Source organism: Arvicola amphibius, chromosome 8, assembly GCF_903992535.2.
Source record: "Arvicola amphibius chromosome 8, mArvAmp1.2, whole genome shotgun sequence".
NCBI lineage: Eukaryota > Metazoa > Chordata > Mammalia > Rodentia > Cricetidae > Arvicola > Arvicola amphibius.
This window is the reverse complement of record NC_052054.1, coordinates 60,046,673-60,062,552: the sequence shown is the minus strand read 5'-3', so window position 1 is coordinate 60,062,552 and position 15,880 is coordinate 60,046,673. Positions and strand designations below refer to the sequence as shown.

General features: G+C 33.7%; 1 protein-coding gene across 7 annotated transcripts in view; it reads left to right on the top strand.

Moving 5' to 3' along the window:
• Positions 1–15,880, top strand: part of Grik2 (glutamate ionotropic receptor kainate type subunit 2) — a 618,878-nt gene that overhangs the window by 354,884 nt on the left and 248,114 nt on the right. For all 7 annotated transcript variants that reach the window (XM_038339004.1, XM_038338998.1, XM_038338997.1 and 4 more), the window contains one exon: positions 2,447–2,554. In XM_038339004.1, the coding sequence (XP_038194932.1) occupies positions 2,447–2,554 (108 nt within the window). The remainder of the gene's footprint in view (positions 1–2,446; positions 2,555–15,880) is intronic.

The following is a 15,880-nucleotide window of genomic DNA, read 5'->3' as shown; positions in this document are numbered from 1 at the left end:
ATTTTAAGCTTATTTTTGAAAATCTATCTCTCTGAATTTTTATTTAGGTATTTATTTCTTTATTTATTTTCTAAAGAATTGTAATTTAGGCAGTAAAATATGACGTATATTTTTAATATGAATGTCATTTAGCATACATAAAAGGTAAAATAATATATGAGGCATAGCTATTTTCATCTCTGCAACTATGTGAAACAAAGTGTACAATTATTTTATTTATATTAACTAGTCATGTTAAAAATGAATACATTGATGCTAGGATTATAGTTCAATAGTTCAATATGCTTGCTGAGCATATAATACCCAAGTTCAATCCCTATCACTTTGAAACACAAAACAATAATAATATATGGATTCACAAAGTGCAAAATTTACATCACACTGGGTAATTGAGTGGTGTTTATGACTATGTATTGTTTCCCTTTGGATTTTGATCAAGCCTGAAACAGGAAAAAACAAGTGGAAAATTCTTCATTTACATACATGTACATACAAACCTTTTTTTTTCTTTTGTATTTTTCTCTTCTTTCTATGAAGGGAAGTCCTTTGTTGATTAGCATACTCCTCTTCGGTGAAAGTTTAAACGGACTTCCTCTTAGTTATAAAAGCAATCTTAGTCATTTGTATACTTAAGATTTTTTATCATTGTCTTAAATATAATGATCAGTTCATTTTATAATGGATTATTCATCATGGAATGAAAATACAAATAAGATCAGGAATAGGAACAGCATTATATTGGTAAACAATTTCGATGCATTCCCATTGTCTACTTTTTCTTGAATTCAACTAGGAGTCCTGATTTTCCCTGATGAACGTAGTGTTTATTAGTTGCTTCAGATTCTGCATTCACTTCTGGTTTAAAATACTCTCCACTCCCAGAGCTCTACTCATAGATCATAGGTCTCAGTGGTTAAAGAATCGATTTTTCTGAACTCAGCATTTGAGCATTATGACTGAGATACATGTTGACTGGCCCTGAAAGAAACAGCTATATGACATCCCCCACTGTATTTATTGTAGGGTGTAATTGAGATCCTTGTCCACTAAATCATACTATTCCTGTAAGAGGACCAACAAGAGAAATTTCTCTCAGGTTTCAGTACCAGGAAGCACTGTTTATCCCAAGCAGCTGGAATGCCTCCAGATATAAATGCTGCATATTACAATTTTATCATCTTTTCTTTTCTGCTTTGGTTGCTAGGAAGCTTAAAATTGAGTATGTTACCGAATTTTTATTACTTGCCTGTTTTTGCCTGTTATGTTTTTGCTGTTCTTTACCTAGTTCCACTTTGCTATTCTCTACATATATTCTGGCTTCTTTTTATCCTTTTGTCTGTTGTTACATTATTAGAAATTCTGTTGGGCACTTGATTATTTTTTTCTTTTGAAGAAGTTCGGGGAAATAAGTCTTTTTCTATTGAAGGCACATTTTAATCTCACAAGATAATTTCTGTGTTTTCTATTTCATTTAGAATTTATTAACTGAAATACGTGTACACTAGCACTAGTGTCTGAGAAACAAGCATGACAACTAAAAATGATGCACTGATAATATCCATTTACATTCACTACTAAATTATTAATCATAATCTTCCAACATCCATGTCTTTTAGCTCTTAGTGTATATTATTTAAAGTGATAATATTGCATGCTTACACTGCATCATTTGAAATTTTCAGGTAATTATTTTTCCAAGTTTTTTCCAGATGTTATATAGTAGAAAACATATAATTTTTGCTAAATAACAGACAGTATAGGAAATATTTTGTATTTAAAATAATATCCATTTTTTTGCTTACATTGGAAGGATTATATTCCTACCCTATTTTCCACTGGGTACATCATTTATAGACATTATAGTCATATATAATAATTGTGATATATTTTCCCCTGTGTTTCAGAGAAAGATAGCATTGATTATTATAAGGGAAGTTTGTTAACTGAAGAAATACAACAAACTTTTCTGGATTCAGTTTTGGCCAGAGTCATACATTTCTTGGTGATATGAATTTAGGGCATTAGTCCCATCATATTGTCTGAATTATACTAAGTAATATATTCAGTATCTCATCTCATATAATATACCTTGCTAATTATTCTTTGTTAAGTGTACTTCAACATATAAAACAAAATCATTAAATAAATCTAAGGAAAAAGCTTATAACCATAAACATTGATAATATAAGATGAACATTTATATTTCGTATAGAAGTTAGGAAGTTGCTGAGGAGAAAATCTTTCATTTCATGATATGTAAAGCATCTTGGTCCACTAGTGACCACAGAATGCCATTACAAAGCAACTAAAGTTGCCAGTGACCACGAGGATACTCTTGTCTTCTGTGTCTTCCTTGTTAATATAAAGCAGCTTAGGTTACCAGTGATAGCAGGACGCTGTCTTACCTTGTATCTCTTGGTTGCTAATTGTGGGCATTTTTTTTCAGGCTCACTGGGAAGGCCTCACAGGCAGAATAACTTTCAATAAAACCAACGGCTTAAGGACAGATTTTGATTTGGATGTGATCAGTCTCAAGGAGGAAGGATTGGAGAAGGTACTTGAATCCTTCATTTTGAATATTTAATCATCAAATGAAATATGATACTGAAAAAAGGAAAACATCTTTGTTAAAGTTACATTTCACGTTTTTTATTTTTATTCAATAATTTCTATATACTTCTCTAACATATTAAGTACAATTCTTGACAACTAATATTTCAAACTAAACCATTTTTGTAATCTTTTTTGTTTTTTGTATTTTGTTTTATTTATTGATTGATATTTTAAAAACTAAATTTTTGCATCACAATACCAATCCAAGTTCCCTTCCCCTTCACTCCTTCCCCTTCTCCCATTCCCTCCACATATGCTCCCACTTCACCCCATTCAATCCTCAGGCAGGGTAAGGCACATTGCTGTGGAAGGTCTAAGGCCTCCCTACTATATCTAGACTGAGCACGGATTTTTAAAATTATATTTATTTTATTTTCATGTGTGTGAGTATTTTCCCCTGCATCATTGTATGTGTACCACAATCAAGCTTGGTATCTATAAGGTTCAGAAGCTGGAGTTACAGATGACTGTGGCTGCCATTTTGCTGCTAGGAATCACTTCTAATTGTTTCATACTTGTAATATGTTCTTAAAATAATTTTTAATAAAAAACAAACCTTTTCATACAGGATCATTTTAGAGTGAAGCATCTAAATTAGTATACAAAAGGTGAATTATGTGGATACATGGTGGAAAAGGTAACATTGTCTCAAATTATTTAATTCTGTGTCTAGGGTTCAAAGGCTAACTGTAAAAATATGTTAGTGTTTTAGTGTTTCTGATATATCAATTTACATTTCTTATAGTTCATTGAAGAGTTGAGATAATCAGATATTATGATAAGAGTACAGAAAAGTTCTTTTTAAATGAAATAGCTTTGCCTTAAAGACAGTAAAGAAGATTTTATCCAGCATATGGAGTTTAATGAAGATAATGATTTCCCCACTCTGACATATACCAACATATTTGAAAGATAGTTCAAGTTAACCATGGAGAGAAGAAAAACATACATTTTTAGGGTGAGCAAGGTGTACCTCCATAGGGAATAGGCTCCAAAAAGTCAATTTCATGTACTAGTGGTAAATTATGATCCTACTCCCAGTGATCCCAGAGACTGCCCAATCCACAGAACTGTCAGCCACATGCAATGGGAGGATGGGAGGGGAAGGGAGCTGTGGTTGTCAGGTAAGATTTTTAAAAAAGATTATAAATAAGAAAAGTACACATTTCTTATATGTCATGTAAAAAAATGTGCATACATTCTGACCAGTTGATGACCTGGGCAATAGAACAATAATTCCATCCCACTGAGATGTTTAGATTGTACCACTTGATAAAAACAATGTAAAGTGAAGAATGCAGTATAAGAAACTGGAATAAAACTAAAAAATAAGAAACTGGATGACACAGTGTTTTCTGAACTATCTTGCTTCTAGGGTGTGAGCATTTCTTGGATCTAAGTATGGAGCTGATAATAGACTTTTATCTAACAACTTTCTGGGATGTGATTACATTATAGAACTATCTACATCACCAGGATGATCTCTGATGATGATGACATTCTTAATATTATCAATGATCCAGTCTTCTATTTGACTCAAAATTAAGAAAAGTGAGGAACGTTCCCATGTATTCTAATGGACTTACCAAAAGACCTATATACAATAATTTTCATGTATATGTGATAATCCTACAATGCAAGAAAAGCGAAACTGTAAAATATGCATATTGCCATAATAGTTCAAAGTGACTTGTGAGCACTCCTGAAACATTCATATTTGCTTGTACATTAATAAAATGATAATTCTACTCAATGTTATTTGAGTCAAAGTCCTCAAAAAGGCACACACACAATAGATGATTAATATTTCTGAAAAAAACTGAAGAATCACATTAGATGAGGTTCAGAGAATTAGCCTTCTAATAATGGGAAAATATTGAGACCAGTTTTTCCTTACTATGTCTCCTTTTATATTTTTTAGAGTGAAAAGCTTATTTTGTGTAATTGTATGTTACAACCATGCAGCTCCTTTATTATTTTATAGAAGCACATAGTTAAAATATTGCATTGAGTTTCAGAAGAATCATTAGACTCTAGAATCATATTGGAACTGCTTAGGGGTAAGGAGACTTTTAAAGTAAAGTTTAATTAATTTTGTTTTCTTGTTTTCTTTTGAGATGGATCTTATATATGGTAGACTGGCCTCAACCCCCATTACACAGCAGAGAATAATGCTAAACTTCTGACCTTCCTGCCTTTTTCTCCTGAGAACTTAAAAGCATGCATTATCATGTTAAATTTATTTAATTTTTTGGATCAAACCTGATGCTTTATGCATGTTAGTCAGCCATTCTCCCAAATTAGCCATATCTCAAACCCAGAAAGTCTTTTATGTAAATGAGATTCTCAGTGTAATGTTTTGATGTTTAATGTTGTCAGTTTGGCAAGGTCTAGAATTACCTTTGGAAAATCCCTCTGATAATGCCTCTTATGGTGTCTCCAGGAGGGATTTGATGAGGTTAAAAGACCCATAAAATTAGGCATCACTGTACCTCAGGCTATGGTCCTAGTCTTAGACTAAATAAAAGTAAAAGCAGACTGAAAATATTACCAATCTCCTCACTTTCTGAATGAATTCAATTTAACCAGGTGTCTTAGGCTTCTATTAATAAGTGTTCCCAACAGGATGGACTGTACCTCAAACTGTGAGCTAACATTAACCATTGATTCCTTAAATTCTTATTTTCAGTTATTTATAAGAACAATGGACAGAGTCACTGATATAGTTTAATAACTACTGAAATATGAGCCTGCTTAGATTATTAATAGAAAAAACATACTTCTTATAATTACAACTATGTAGAAGATAATCTAGAAATAGCAATTAGATTCCTATAAAAGACAGAGATGAGAGAGGAGTGTGATATCCTCAGGGTTCTGAGCCTGGAATTGTGTTATGATCACCCTCTATTTGAACAATAATTAAGATCAAAATACTCTTCCAATCTATATTGGCAGGTGCATTGATTGGCAGTGGATCAATAAAGATCTACAGTATTCATCTTTGAAAGTATCTAAAGTCTATTTCAATAATAATTAAGATCAAAATACTCTTCCAATCTATATTGGCAGGTGCATTTATTGGTAGAGGATCAATAAAGATATCCAGTATTCATCTTTGAAAGTATCTAAAGTCAGTGGTTTCTTTCAAGCAGAGCAGGGATACTAAGAACCATTCCAAATTTTATCTATGTTAGCCAATAAAAAAGGTGAATTTCTTTCTGAAGGGTCTTTTGTGTATAAGATTAAGAAAATGAAAAGAAGTCCTTCTCAACATTTAAATTATTTTCATCTAAACAAAGGTTATATTTTTTATTGTGAATTCAAAATTTGCTTAAAATATTCCACATTCATTGATAAAATAACCCAATGCATGTTTTACAGTATAACTATGGTGCAATCCTCAGAATCATCTTAATTCTATTCTCATTAGATTCCACTCATCATACAACAACAGCCAGATAGGTTTTGCCTAAACAAGTTGGTCCTAGCTATATTTAAACCCTTCTTTGGCTTATCATTTTGCTTTGCACAAAATGATGTGGGATTCCCTTCTGTATGCTGTGAATACCATTGGTTAATAAAGTATACTGTTTTGAGCCTAGAGCAGAGAAGGACAGAAAGAGGTAGTCAGGGAAAAGTAATTTTAATGCTGGGTAAAAAAAGGTTTAGTCAGAGAGATTCCATGAAGCCTGGACAGAGACAGATGTTAGAACTTTAGCCAGTAAGCCACAGCCACATGGTGATGCATAGATTAATATAAATGGGTTTAATTAATATGTAAAAGTTAGCCAATAAGTAGCTAGCCCCAATGGACCAAACAGTGATTTAATTAATACAGTTTCAGTGTGATTATTTCAGGGCTCAGCAGCCAGGAACCAACAAGCAGCTCTCTCCTACAAACTGGTGCCCACGTGGCCAACTAAAATCCACTTAAAACCTATGAAAGCTTGAAAAGGAATTCTAGACACAAAAGAATAGAGTTAAGCATGGTTTGACAGTGGCAATTTCTTAGGTGACCTCTGTTTGCTAGAACCAAGCAGAGGCATGATTCCTTTAAAAGAGATTTTACTGATTCAGTGGAAGCAGGAAAAGAAAAACTGAGCCATTTTGAAATGCTGGCTTTCTGGGCCCAGCTGTCAGCATGAACTCTGGCTCTTTTAGGAGAACGAGCATTTAAATGGGGTTTGTGAGCGACAAATTTGCTTAATGGCAACATTGTCCTGCTGTGTGCCTTACACTGGTGCAATGTGCATGGCTTGCAGAGGCACTCAATGGACTTCCACCATGTTGGACTGTGCTAAGCAAGCAGGAAGTACTGTACATACCCTAGTAATGCCACAGCCTAAATTTTAAAGAAGTGCTTAGCGTTTTAAGAAGCACTCCTGGACAGTAAAGAATTACAGATATACAATAGGACAGATTCAGACATAAAAGACTTCAAAATGGGCCACAGTGTCAGACAAATGCATGTAGGCTTTGGAGAGAGAAGTAATAGAGAGACATTAAAGGAAATAAATGGTTTATAAAAATAAAACAAAGTCTTTAAAGAAAAAGAAAAATAAGCCATGTGAAGATGGAATATGCAAAGAGAGTTTGGATTATGTTTTCTTTAATTTTTTTTGACTGTGAAGGCTGCTAAATTTCAAAATATGGGTCTAAGGATATGTTGTTTTATAAAGAAGTTCTTCTTTTGTTTATACAAAGGATGAAAACCTATAGATTAATTCCAGGATAATAAAATCTGATGGACCAAGAACCTCTGAAAGGTCTCTGTGAACACCCCAAAAGCATACCTTACCCAATAAAAAGCAGGAAGAAGTTTGGAGAAGTACTACACCCATATTCCTAAATAAAGTTTGTAAATGTTTCTTTACATTTAAAGGGGGATATGCTATAGAGATTTGCATTGGTATGGATCCTGTTTTATTGATATGTTGTCTTATTGATACAAATTTTAGGTCAATTTTGTTATACCGTGTATTTCTGCTCTTGATTAAAGTATTGTGTTTGGGTAGCCTATTTGAAAATTTAATGTATAATTAAGAAATATAGGTTAATAAGGAGTCATCTACAAGTGAATCCCATTGTCATGTTAGTTAGGTTTTTTAGATATATACAGATATATTTCAGTTAGATAGATATTCCTCAAACCTTTCAAAGACTATAGAACATTGCATTTAAGTGTTTAAGAACTTAGGTCTTTTCATGACAATTAGACACATCTGCTCCTGGGAGTACCAATTACTTCAAGAGGAAGATGGGCATTGAAGAGGCTCCTTATGGATTTGGTTAGCCATTTGGGCAAGAAACTGCTCTTACCTGGACTGCTTAATGAACTGCACATGCAGGACTCACAGAAAAATGACTGCTGAACTGGCCTAAAGGTGAAATGATCTTTCAGGTTTCCTGCTTCATGAAAGAGTCTTCCAGACATTCTGCAGGATAGAGAAGAAAGTGACTGACAAAAGTGCCAATATAGGCAGAACTGTCTTTGAAATTTTCTGCTTTGTGGAAAGGTCTACTGGATACTATGGGCCTGTAGGCTGAAGATGGATGCCCCAATGGTACAGTAGAATTTTGGCTGACTGTCCAGACAGTGAGATGTCTCTGTCAATTCTAGAGTTTTGGAAGTTGCTTTTAATGTACTTCCTGTTAACTTAGGTAACATTATATCTTTCTGGAGTCTTTGATGGTAATAAAGAATTGATAGTTATAGTTTTCCTTAGTAATGATAAAAGATAAAGTAGATATAAATATTATAACTGTAATTATTGCTTGAAACCCGTTCTTTATTGGTAAGTTTACTATGTTAAAATTAAAACCTTTCTTTTTTTACTTAAACAGAAAAGAGGAGGTGATGTAGGATTCCCCTTGTATGCTGTGAATACCATTGGTTATAAAGGATGCTTTTAAGCCTATGCAGAGCAGGGCAGAAAGAGCTATACAGGGAAAACTAAAGTGAATGCTGGGAGAAAGAAGGGTGGAGTCAGAGTGATGCTATGTAGCCCCAAAGGAGACAGACACTGGAACTTTAGCTGGTAAGCCGCAGCCATCTGATGATACACAGATTAATAGAAATGGGTTAAATTAATATGTAAGAGTTAGCCAATAACAAGTCAGAACTAATGGTCACCAAAGACTTATAGACATATTATAATGCAAAAGATACATTCAGTCAAACTTCAAAATATCACCGTAGACCATAACAGTCTCAAAGTTGTTTCAATATTCAAAGTCCAAACTCTGAGAAGCAAGGCAATCTCTTAACTATAGTCCCTGATAAAAATCAGATAAAAAAACAGATGACATACTTCCAACGTATAACAGCACAGGATATACATTAACCATTTCAAATTGCAGGGAAGGGAACATAGCAAGAAAATACTGGACAAAAATAAGCCCCAACACCAGCTGGGCAAACTTCAAACTCTGCATCTTCATGTCTAATGTCAAAATGTTCTTCAGATATCCAATTCCACTCAGCATATTTGACTGCAACATACTTCTTTCTCTTGGGCTGGTTCCATTCCCTCTTAGTAGCTCTTTATAGCACGTATCATGGGACTCTGTCAACTCCAACATTATGGATTCTTCAAGGCAATCCAGGCTTCAACTTGACAACTTCAGTGACCTCTATACGAGGCCTCTATTCAGGGACACTCCTCACACATGCTTTATTCTATAATTCCTTTCTTTTATCCTTAACTCTAAAGTCAGAACCATGTCATTGAAGCTGCTAAGTTCTGCTGCTTGCTATGACTGGAACATGACCCCCCTTGTTCAATTATATCTTTACAAGTTTTCTGTCTTTCTCTGTCTAGGCTTGGACTGAAAGTTGCCCGGTAGACCACAATGGCATCAATCTCAGAGATCTCCCACCCTCTGTTTTCCCAGTGCTTGGATTAAAAATACGTACTACCATATCTGGCTCTAAATTTCTTTTTAATTCTTTTTTGCAAGTTGGACATTTAGCTGGGTGGGGTCTTGTGCTGAGGTCACCACAACCTTTATTTAATTTCTTATTCTCTTTATTTTCTTAAGCAAAGAATTTAGCTCTATTCCTCTTTTTGATACCCCTTTTCTCCTCAAATATTTTTCATTGCACAGCTTGCTCTTTTTCATTGTAAGTTCTCATTATAGTTAACACTAATAGACACATAACAGATTCTATACTAGGCTGTTTTGAGATTTCTTCTGCCAAGGGAATTAGTCCAATACTATTCACTTTAGCCTCAGGCAGAGTCTTCAGACAAGTATAAAAGGCCACCACTCTCTTCACCAAAATATTAAAAGAACAATATCTAGGCAAGATAAGCAAATCCTTTTCTGAAACCTCTTGAGCTGGATCCTGACATTTCAAACCATTATCAGCACCATTGTCTTCCATGGTCCTGTTGGTCCATTAAGCAGTGCTTAAAGCATTCTACTGTTTTCCTAACCCAAAGAACCAAAGTCCATATTATTCCAAGCAAAAGCATTGTCAGGTCTATCACAGCAATGCACCTGTCCCTGGTAACAACTTCTGTCTTAATTTTGGTTTTCTATTGCTGTGAAAAGATACCATTACCACATCAGCTCTTATAAGAAATACATTTAATTGAGTTTGTGGCTTAGAGTTTCAAAGGTTCAGTCCATTATCATCATGGCAGGGAGCATGCCAGTATGCATGCTGACATGGTGCTTGAGCTGAAAGTCCTTATAACTTCATTAGCAGACAGCAGGAAATTTAGTGACTGTCGCACTGAGGGAAACTTGAACAAAAGCCTGCCCCCACATGACACACTTTCTTTCATAAGGCCACACCTCCTAATATTGTCACTCCCTTTTAGGGCCACTTTCTTTCAAACAACCCCAGAGGATCACTGCCGTTTTCATCTGTTTATGAAAAACATTATTAGGCTTTACTTCTCTAATGGAAAAGTGACATTTTTAATAGAAATCTTCTTATTAATGGCCTACATAAAAGATGTTTGAAAAGGATTTACAGCATTGGAGGAGGACCCGCTTGTTCATCCCAGCTGTCCAGAACCAAAATAATCAGACAGAAACTGTATTAATTAAATCACTTCTTGGCCAATTTGCTCTAGCTTCTTATTGGCTACCTCTTTCATCTTAATTTAACCCATTTCTATTAATCTGTATATCACCATGAGGTTGTGGCCTACCACCAAAATTCCAGCATGTCTGTCTCCAGTAGCAGATCCATGGTGTCCCCTGACTCTACCCTTCTTCCTCACAGCATTCTGTTTAGTTTTTTTCTGCCTAGCTCTGTTCCCCTATAGCTCTGCTATAGGCCCAAAGTAGAGTTCCTTTATTAACCAATGAAAGCAACACATAGACAGAAGGACCTCCTATACCATTTATAGTCTTCAAAATTTATCTACACCTAAATCTCCAAGTCAGATAAATAAAAATTATTTCTTTAATAGAATTCTAGATACATGTTTCACAGAAGTTTTTATATTGCATGCTTTATTGTATTTGATACATGCATCCCGTTCCTTATGGTAGCAATAAATCTAAATTTCTCAGGATCTGATTTCTATTGCGTCTCAATAGGAAATATTTGCCAATGGCAACATTGTTTAGTGCTCTTAAATCTGCCCAGAACTGGGGGCTGGAGAGATGGCTCAGCGGTTAAGAGCATTGCCTGCCCTTCCTAAGGTCCTGAGTTCAATTCCCAGCAACCACATAGTGGCTCGCAACCATCTGTAAAGAGGTCTGGTGCCCTCTTCTGGCCTGCAGGCATACACACAGACAGAATATTGTATACATAATAAATAAATAAATATTTAAAAAAATCTGTCCAGAACTATATTCTCATTCTGGGTTGCATTAAGTCCAATGTATTTGATTATATATAACCAGTATTATAGGATTATCATATAATGCAACTCTTATTTAGAATAAATCAGAAACCTTAACTCTGTGACTATTTCCATCTTCCCTTATTAGAGTTATTGTTTTATTTAAAAATTTAAATCTTCAGTTAGGTAAAATATTTTTTAAAATCATTTTTGGATGATATTTTTTGCTTAGATACAAGCAGTATTTCTTCATTTGTGAGCAGAAAGTTTTGTTCCAACCAACTAAATTTCTTATTTGTCTCATCAGATAAGAAATTTAATTAGAAGTTTTCTTTCTTAATGAATTTTAACTAAATTCACTATGTATTTAAAGTATTAGGCAGGAGATTTTTCAAATCCAAACTAATCTAAAGTGCATATATCTTTGGAAAGTGACACTTTTTGTGACCATTTAATTAATCAATTCAAATTTCACTTAAAATTGTAAACAAAACACCAAACCATTAAATTGTAATTAAACATTTGGTTACATTTGTTGTAGACAAAAACGAAAATCCTAAATGTAAAAAATAAAAGTTTTTATTACTAACTCTTTTTTAATAGCAAATTGTTCATTTTTTGAATTTCTGTTCTAAAACTGGCACTATACTTCTCAAATGATAAATTCAGGGTTTTTATTTGCATTGAGTTTACATGTCAATTAACATATGTGAATGTAGCCTGTTTCCTTTCATGCTAAGTAGTCAGTTGTAGTAAGCACAGGTTTTGTATGAAATTATTTCTGTATTTCTTTGTGAAATCAGGTGTTAGATATTATTTTCATCATAACTCATACTCAAGTAGATACAGAACTATCAAATGTTGATATCAATGATCAATGAAAAATTTTCAGGTAACTACATCATTATTTTTAATATTTAAGGATCGAGAAGTGTAACAGGAAGCTAAAGAAAATCTTTAAATTCTCACCAGCCCTTAATAAGAAACTGTTTTGAAAAAAAAGTCCCTAATTCCATTTTCATGTGCTGTGTTGACTTGAGAAACCTTGAGTTTCAAATTTTTCAGAAATAATTGGGTTGTAGAGTAGTAGGCATTTCACCAGTTTGTATTAAATCAAATCATAAGAATAACTATCTTTTAATTATATGTCAGCACACTTTTTAAACTTATCATCCAGCTTTTTACTTCTCAGTTCTCTCAGAAGTACAATAAAATATTCCTTTTCCCTAAAGAGGAATAGTTAATATACACAAGGCAAACTAAACATATGCATCATGTGGTTGGACAGCATACATTACTGAGAAAATGTTTTCTTACAAATTATTCCATGATAGAGATTTCACATTATGCAATGACTCAAACAGAACAGCTGAAATAGTTCCTCATTACATCACCAGCTTTTCCTTTGAGAACTGTTGCTATAATGTTCTTCAAGACTGACCATTTGTCTCATACTATGTCAAGCTATGTGTATAATAAAGATGAATGTTTTATTATTATGTGTATTTTTATGTGTGCTCCTGCATGCATGTACTTGAGTACTGATTTTCAATACTAGGTTCAAAGACAGGCTGTGTGCTAAGCAAGTGTTCTATCAGACCCTTACACTCCAACTCAATATTATCTTAATAGAAACAATGGTGATAATTTAAAACCTGTAAATATCCAATTTTCTGCTAGAAAGGTTCAGTTTATCGGTATAATGAAAATTTTGATAGAATTTCATTTTGTCATTTTAAGCAGGTAGTTTAATTGAAAATGTTATTTGTGTTTAAATAAGTTTTACAACTAATATTTCCAGACCTAGTTTAGATTAATCATTTTATATTTAAGGATGTTTCTGATATATATATATATATATACATATATATATATATATATATATTGGTTTTTCGAGACAGGGTTTCTCTGTGGCTTTAGAGCCTGTCCTGGAACTAGCTCTTGTAGACCAGGCTGGTCTCGAACTCACAGAGATCCGCCTGCCTCTGCCTCCCGAGTGCTGGGATTAAAGGCGTACGCCACCATCACCCGGCTGTTTCTGGTATTCTTGCCAGGTATCTGATTACTAAATGATATGCCCAGTAATTCTGCTTAAAACAGAGCTGACATACAATTTTAACAAAAACAATCTCATTGCTTATAAAAAGAAATGAAAATAGTTTTTGGAAGTAAAATATTATGTGAGAGATTAAACAAAGGGGCATTATTCTAAGAACACTGTCAACACATAAAATAGTCTACTTATTGTAAAAACACAATTTAAAATAATTATAAACACCAATTTATATACAAAGACAAATAAGACAGGCACTAAAGAAATATAATTACTGAAAATTGTATTAAGAATTTAAAGATTTCTGAGAATTTAAATTACAGATAAAATATTTACCCAGAACAATTAAACACTCTAAGATATCTATCAAATAGGTAAATTGTGTGTGTGCGTGTGTGTGTGAGTGTGTGTGTGTGTACATGTGCATGTAACAGTAACAATTAAAAAATAGAAGTCATGAATTTGAGAGGGAGGTTTGGGTGGGGGAAGTCAGAGGACAGTGACAGAAATGGAAATGATATGGATACATCATGCATGTAGAAAATTCTTAAAAGTATTGTTAAATAATTAAAAGAGAAATCAAAGATAGCTTAGGAAAGTAGAAAGTATATGGTAAAGATAATAATAAGATAAATCTTGAAAAAATAATACATGGATATAAATGAATACAGGGAAGCCTTTTGATTCTGGTCTTGTAGTCTACACATAGCTGATATTACCAATCTATACTACCAGGCTCAGTTATATTTATGTGAAATATTAAATGGTCAAAATTTAACTTTCTTCATTGTTGGTGGAAGTTGTTTATTTATCGGTCACCCAGACCTAAAATAATCCCACAGAAACTATATTATTACAACACTGCTTGGCCTATTAACTCATGCTTCTAAGTAACTAGCTTTTATATCTAATCTAACCAATTTCTATTAATCTGTGTATTGCCACATGTTTGTGGCTTACCAGCAAAATTGTGTTCAGTATCTGTTGTCTGTCTCCTGTGGTGGCTACATGGCTTCTCCTTGACTTTGCCTATTCTCTCCTCCTCTATCTGCTTGGAATTCCCACCTTGCCCTATTCTGTGCTGCAAGAAGCCCAACACAGTTTCCTTATTAACCAATGGTATTCACAGTATACAGAGAGTAATCCCATATCATCTCCTTTTCTGTCTAAATAAAAAGGAAGGTTTTAACTTTAACAAAGCAAGATTACATACATCAACACAGTTATTAAGCAAGAATTATAGTTATGATTTTTAGTCTATTTACATTTAGAAAGTTAAGGAAAATATCTATCCTATCATTGTGAGTCTAAAGTTTTATGTCTAATCTATCTTTTATTATAACTAAGGAAAACTATAACTACCTATTCATCAACTCCTTCAAATACTCCAGAAGGATATTACATTACCTAAGTAAATAGGAAGTACATTGTAAGCAACTTACAAAACCCTATAATTGACTGAGACTTCTTGCTACCTGTACAGTAAGCCAAAGTTCTTCTGTAACAGCCTACAGTCCCATAGTAAACAGAAGAATGTCTGGCAGACCCTTTTATGAAGTAGGAACCCTGAAGAATGGTGTCACCTTTAGGCAAATTCAGCAGTCACTTCTCTGTGAGTTCTGCATGTCTAGTTTATATAGCATAACTTCAAGCAGTCCAGGTAACAGTAGTTTCTTGCCCAAATGGCTAACCAACTCTATAAGAAGCCTCTTGGTTGCCCATCTTCTTGTTAAAGTATATTGGTGCTGCCAGGAGCAAATACGTCTCATTGCTGAGAAAAGTCTTAATTTCTCAAAAATGCCACATTCTGTAGGTCTTTGAAAATTTAAAGAATATCTGTCCATCTGAAATATATTATTGTACACTAGAAAACCTAACATGACTACAAGCTTGAACTATTATAGATGACTATCTATATTTCTTAATCATACATTACATTTTAAATGAGCTACACAAACATAATAACTTCAAGAGCAGAAATATACATATAACAAAATTGACCTTAAATTTGTATCAATAAATCAAGATCCATAACAATGTAAAATATTCATCTCTATAGCATAACCCCCTTTAAATGTAAACAACATTTTAAAACAATCATTGGGAATATGGGTGGAGTTCTCTCCAAGATGCTCCCTGCTTTTTGTTGGGTGAAATATTTGGGGGTTATATGGAGAGCTTTCAGGGGGTCTTTGTCCTTAAAACCACATTAATCTAGAAGGAATCCACAGGTTCTCTTCCTCTATGGAAACAAAAGCAGAACCACTTTTTTCAAAGCAACATATCTTTAGGCCCAAATTTTGAAGTCAAGATACCATTAAAACATATGTGTTGGTTTAGCTTAGCAGCCTGAATAATGAAATATCTCTCTGTGCTTAGATCTTTCCCAGTCAAAAATGTCAAA